This window comes from Oncorhynchus gorbuscha, linkage group LG09, assembly GCF_021184085.1.
Source record: "Oncorhynchus gorbuscha isolate QuinsamMale2020 ecotype Even-year linkage group LG09, OgorEven_v1.0, whole genome shotgun sequence".
In the NCBI taxonomy this organism is placed as follows: domain Eukaryota; kingdom Metazoa; phylum Chordata; class Actinopteri; order Salmoniformes; family Salmonidae; genus Oncorhynchus; species Oncorhynchus gorbuscha.
The window spans coordinates 74,777,940-74,782,806 of record NC_060181.1 but is presented as its reverse complement, the minus strand read 5'-3'; the positions used below and the strand labels follow the sequence as shown (position 1 = coordinate 74,782,806).

General features: G+C 47.0%; 1 protein-coding gene across 1 annotated transcript in view; it reads right to left on the bottom strand.

The window, feature by feature from the left end:
• Nucleotides 1-301: 301 nt before the first annotated feature.
• LOC124042957 (transcription cofactor vestigial-like protein 3) overlaps nt 302-4,867 on the bottom strand; it is a 4,818-nt gene continuing 252 nt past the window's right edge. Inside the window, exons 1-4 of the mRNA XM_046361109.1 lie at nt 4,679-4,867; nt 3,061-3,424; nt 1,230-1,802; nt 302-987 (exon numbers count right to left, since the gene is read on the bottom strand). The exon at nt 4,679-4,867 is cut by the window's right edge and continues 252 nt beyond it. Coding sequence (XP_046217065.1) covers nt 950-987; nt 1,230-1,802; nt 3,061-3,424; nt 4,679-4,798 — 1,095 coding nt within the window. The 5' untranslated portion in view covers nt 4,799-4,867 and the 3' untranslated portion in view covers nt 302-949. The remainder of the gene's footprint in view (nt 988-1,229; nt 1,803-3,060; nt 3,425-4,678) is intronic.

Sequence of the window (4,867 nt, the reverse complement as noted above, 5' to 3'; positions counted from 1 at the left end):
GCAAAGGATGAGACAAATGGTGGTCACACAAGATATTGACTGGTTTTCAGATCCACATGCCTGTGGCCAACAGATGCATATCTGTATTTTCAGTTATGTGAAATGCATAGATTAGGGCCTAATGCATTTATTTAAATGTACTGATTTCCTTATATGAACTGTAACTCAGTAAAATCTTTGAAATTGTTGCATGTTGCATTTATATTTTTGTTCAATATAGATGGATTTCTGAGTAAAATTTCAAGGCTGACCTACATATCAATCCTTAACAATGCTGGTTGATATTCAATGAACAGATTTGATAGAAAAAAATTACATTTAGCTGTGTACTTTGAGTCAGCTCTTAAAGATGTAGGGCATGATTGCCAATAGAACTTAGCAATTTATTACACATCAATAATTACATTTCTCCACACATACAGAACACTAGGCAACATGACAACACAGGGTCGGTGAAAAACAATTAGCAACAATCAAACACTTTACGGAAATGATAATCACTTCAGATCACAGTACTACTGTATATACAACATATATTTCAGTCAATTACACACATATAACTAGTTACACACATAACACAATATTAAAAGATCAGAAAGAGGCTTGGCTGAGTGGTGATCCCACAAACTACGTTCTTTAAACAGAACCCTCATGTGGGATACTAGTTCCCAATCAACCAGCTAATACTTTTGGTACAAATTAGGAACAAATATTTTGCCAAAGAGTGATCTGAAGTATCCCTGGTGGATTGTGAGGCATGGAGAGTAGTCTATATTTCTCCAGAATGATTTCTGAGAAACCTAAAACCACCCTGGAGTTCTGAGTTCTTCTAGTGAGTGGAGTCTTCTAGAGAACGAGTCCACAAAACAATGTGGTTCCAGGAGGTTCTGTTAGAGCTGATCACAGCTCAGTGGCAGAGTGATGTCACCGTGATGTCATATCCTCTCTCTCAGAACCAAACAGCCTTCACTTTGTCCTGATCCAGACCTGGAGAGAGAGAAACAGCATATCATCAACTTTTAGATAAAACAACAACATAGCAGAAACATAGACATAGGAGAGTGAGTGTGTGTGTGTGTGTGTGTGTGTGTGTGTGTGTGTGTGTGTGTGTGTGTGTGTGTGTGTGTGTGTGTGTGTGTGTGTGTGTGTGTGTGTGTGTGTGTGTGTGTGTGTGTGTGTGTGTGTGTGTGTGTGTGTTGTGTTGTGTGTGATCCAGGTCAGAGGCTTACCTGAGTCGTAGATATCCATGGGTGTGTGTAGAGCTGTGGGCCAGGCTGAGGGGGTCAGGGTTGGGGGGCTGGCCTGCTCCACCTCTGTCTTCACACCACTGTGTATCCCTGGGCTCTGGCTGCTGTGTGTGTTACTGTGTGTGCTGTGTCCAGCAGGGCTGTGGGCTAGGGGGCTCTGAGTCTTCACACCAGTCAGGAGCAGAGGGCTGAACCTGGGGTTTAGGCCTGGGTCATGGGACGGGTGGGGATGTAATACTGTGTGTGTGTGCCGGGGATGCATGTGTGTGTGAGGGTGTGTGGGTGGGTAGACGTCGTGGACGTGTGTGCAGCTGGCGGAGGTCTGGGGGCTGAGGCTGTAGGCCCAGGGGTCAGGGATAGAGGTTGGAGGAGGGAGGCTGGGCTGGGGCAGAGCGTGGCCTGTCCACAGAGCTCTGTCTGGGGCATGGAAGCCTGCAGGGATGGGGGAGAAGTCTGGGTGGATGGGCAGACAGGGGCTGGTCTGGGACTGGTAACCTCCACCCCACAGAGAAGAGGACAGAGAACTACACTGGCCTTCTGAGAGAGATACACTGTCTGAAAGAGAGAAATGGATATAGTCAGTAAAAGATAGACATTTATGTAAACAGCCTAAAGGTTACATCATTTATTCATAGTACTTTAATAAAAGCGTTCAGTTTTTGTGCATATTACATTTGTTTTATTTGATGACTTTATTTCCTTCCATGTCATCATCTCATCTCTATAGAGCTGCTGCCTATGCTGACTGACAAAATCACTATTTTATTAGTACTTAAAACTAAATAAGGCACATTTTATGACTGCTCAATACCAACTATCAATCACTTAGATCAGTGGTTCCCAAACTGTGGGGCTCAGTCCGGCTTTCAACTTACTATTGAAAGTTATAATAGTAGAATGCACAAAGTGAAATTTCAAAAATGGGTAGTGCATCACCAGTTTTCCTATTGTCATGTTAGTCATTGCATACCATAGTTATTTATAACTTGTCAGAAATGTCCAGATCAACTAGCCCATGTCGGCTAACGTCTTTTTGCTAGATTTTTTAGCACATAGATTTGGAAGTAATGTTCGAGTCACTCAAATATCACATTAATGCACATTAGACATGGCAAAATGTATAGAATTGTAAGAAAATTTGCTTTAAAACAGAAAAGTTTTCTTTGCACCCCATGACAAAATGTGTAGAACAGGAAATAAGCTTTAAACCTGTTAAAAGTTTTCTCCGCCAACAAGAGGCGCGTGGACAGTTTGTGTCATGAACACTTCTGCACTAAACTGTGTAGAATATTGGACTGTTGGAACCGATGTTGGTTTAACAAAAACAAAAAAAGTCAGTTAATCGCTCAACACTAATTACAAGTGAAGAATCTATATCGGAAAAGGCTTTTGGGAACACTAGGTTTTTCCACAATAACATGTTTATTATTCTAAATAAAAAGTACCAGTAAAATATAATGAATCCATTTGAATAACACTGTTTTCAGATGAGTAATGGTACGAGTGTCCCTGTGTGTTCCTACCTTTCCACAGTCCAGCCGAGGCAGAGGTGTGAATGGGTGTGTCCCTGTGTGTTCCTACCTTTCCACAGTCCAGCCGAGGCAGAGGTGTGAATGGGTGTGTCCCTGTGTGTTCCTACCTTTCCACAGTCCAGTCGAGGCAGAGGTGTGAATGGGTGTGTCCCTGTGTGTTCCTACCTTTCCACAGTCCAGTCGAGGCAGAGGTGTGAATGGGTGTGTCCCTGTGTGTTCCTACCTTTCCACAGTCCAGCAGAAGCAGAGGTGTGAATGGGTGTGTCCCTGTGTGTTCCTACCTTTCCACAGTCCAGCCGAGGCAGAGGTGTGAATGGGTGTGTCCCTGGAGCTCCTGGTTTCTCCAGTGAAGGTGCTGGGTTGGCTCAGAGCCCTGGAGAAATGCTCATCCACCACATCCTCGATGTTGCCGTGGAAATAGGTGAACAGGACACACCTGGAGCTCAGGTACTCTGCCTCAGCCGGCTGGCTGTCCTTCCCAGACCTCCAAGAGCCCCCCAGCCCAGAAACCTCCAGGCCCTGTCGGACCCCCTTCTCTCCAGCCAGCCTCCCCCCTCCACCCCCACGCTGCTGTTGCTGTCTCCCCCCTGGAAACTGCTGCTCAGTGCTGTCCTGCTGCATCCTACTGTAAACACCCAGCTTCTTCTACAGAGAGGGAAATAGACGGAGAGAGAGGGAGACGGAGAGAGAGGGGGAGAGAGGGAGACGAGAGAGAGGGAGAGAGAGGGAGGGAGAGGGGGAGAGAGGGAGACGGAGAGAGAGGGAGAGAGAGGGAGAGAGAGGGAGTGGGAGAGAGAGGGAGAGAGAGGGAGAGAGAGAGAGGGAGAGAGAGGGAGAGAGACGGAGAGAGACGGAGGGAGAGGGAGAGAGAGGAGAGAGAGAGAGAGAGAGAGAGAGAGGGAGAGGGGAGAGAGAGAGAGAGAGAGAGAGAGAGAGAGAGAGGGGGAGAGAGAGGGAGAGAGAGGGGAGAGAGGGAGACGGAGAGAGAGGGAGAGGAGGGAGGGAGAGGGGGGGAGAGGGAGACGGAGAGAGAGAGGAGAGAGGGAGAGAGAGGGAGTGGGAGAGAGAGGGAGAGAGAGGGAGAGAGAGAGGGAGAGAGAGGGAGAGAGACGGAGAGAGACGGAGGGAGAGGGAGAGAGAGAGAGGAGAGAGAGGGAGAGAGAGAGAGGGGGAGAGAGTGGGAGAGAGAGAGGGAGAGAGAGAGAGAGAGGGGGAGAGAGAGGGAGAGAGAGAGGGAGAGAGAGGGAGAGAGAGGGAGGGAGAGAGAGGGAGAGAGAGGGAGAAAAATGTATGCCACAGATTCAGCCATGAGAGCACCAGCCTGTCTGTCTAGTCAGCACCACATCGATCAAACCAGATGATTCAACGTGTATACATCAACTGAACAAAGTACATCCCTCGTTGAAAGTCATACTAGCCAGTATAATTACTTAAATTCTCTATGACCTCCATATTAAGAAAAACGAATCATCTTTACAGACCGAAGTTTATCCAAGAAGTTGTAGGACGTTTCCGCGCGCGTGTTCTGGTGAAAGTATGACGACTATGCAGATGCTCGTGGCCGTATCACATGAACCATCATCATCAACATTCCTGAGTGACAGTGACGAGCTCTCATTACATCACCCTTCTGATGGAACGAGGAGTCCGAGTCATTCTGCATGACCTGCTCTAACTAAATACATCACGAGCAACTTCAACTTTTCAACTGGTAACTTTTCGAGTTCTGTGACACCCAGGACTCTTCGCTGTGAACTGACATCTGCGACGCCCCAAAACATTGCTCACGGAGTGTATTCGTGCGTAAAAGCGCCAATTATTAGAACACAAAAAATTGCCTAGTATTAAAGAACAAACAAATACTACGCCATTACTATTTCGTCTAGTCTGGACACCCACCTGTTGCTGGTGCTGGTGCTGATGGTGATAGTATGCTGCTTTGTAGGCTGCTGCTGCTGAAGACGCAGGGAGGTAGTGGCCTCCATAACTCTGGTGAAACATCACATCCAGACAACTCATGACTGTGACGAAGCTGTCAGGGGCTCAAAGAGAAACCGCCTGAATCAGCGCTCCTCAGACGGGTGTAAT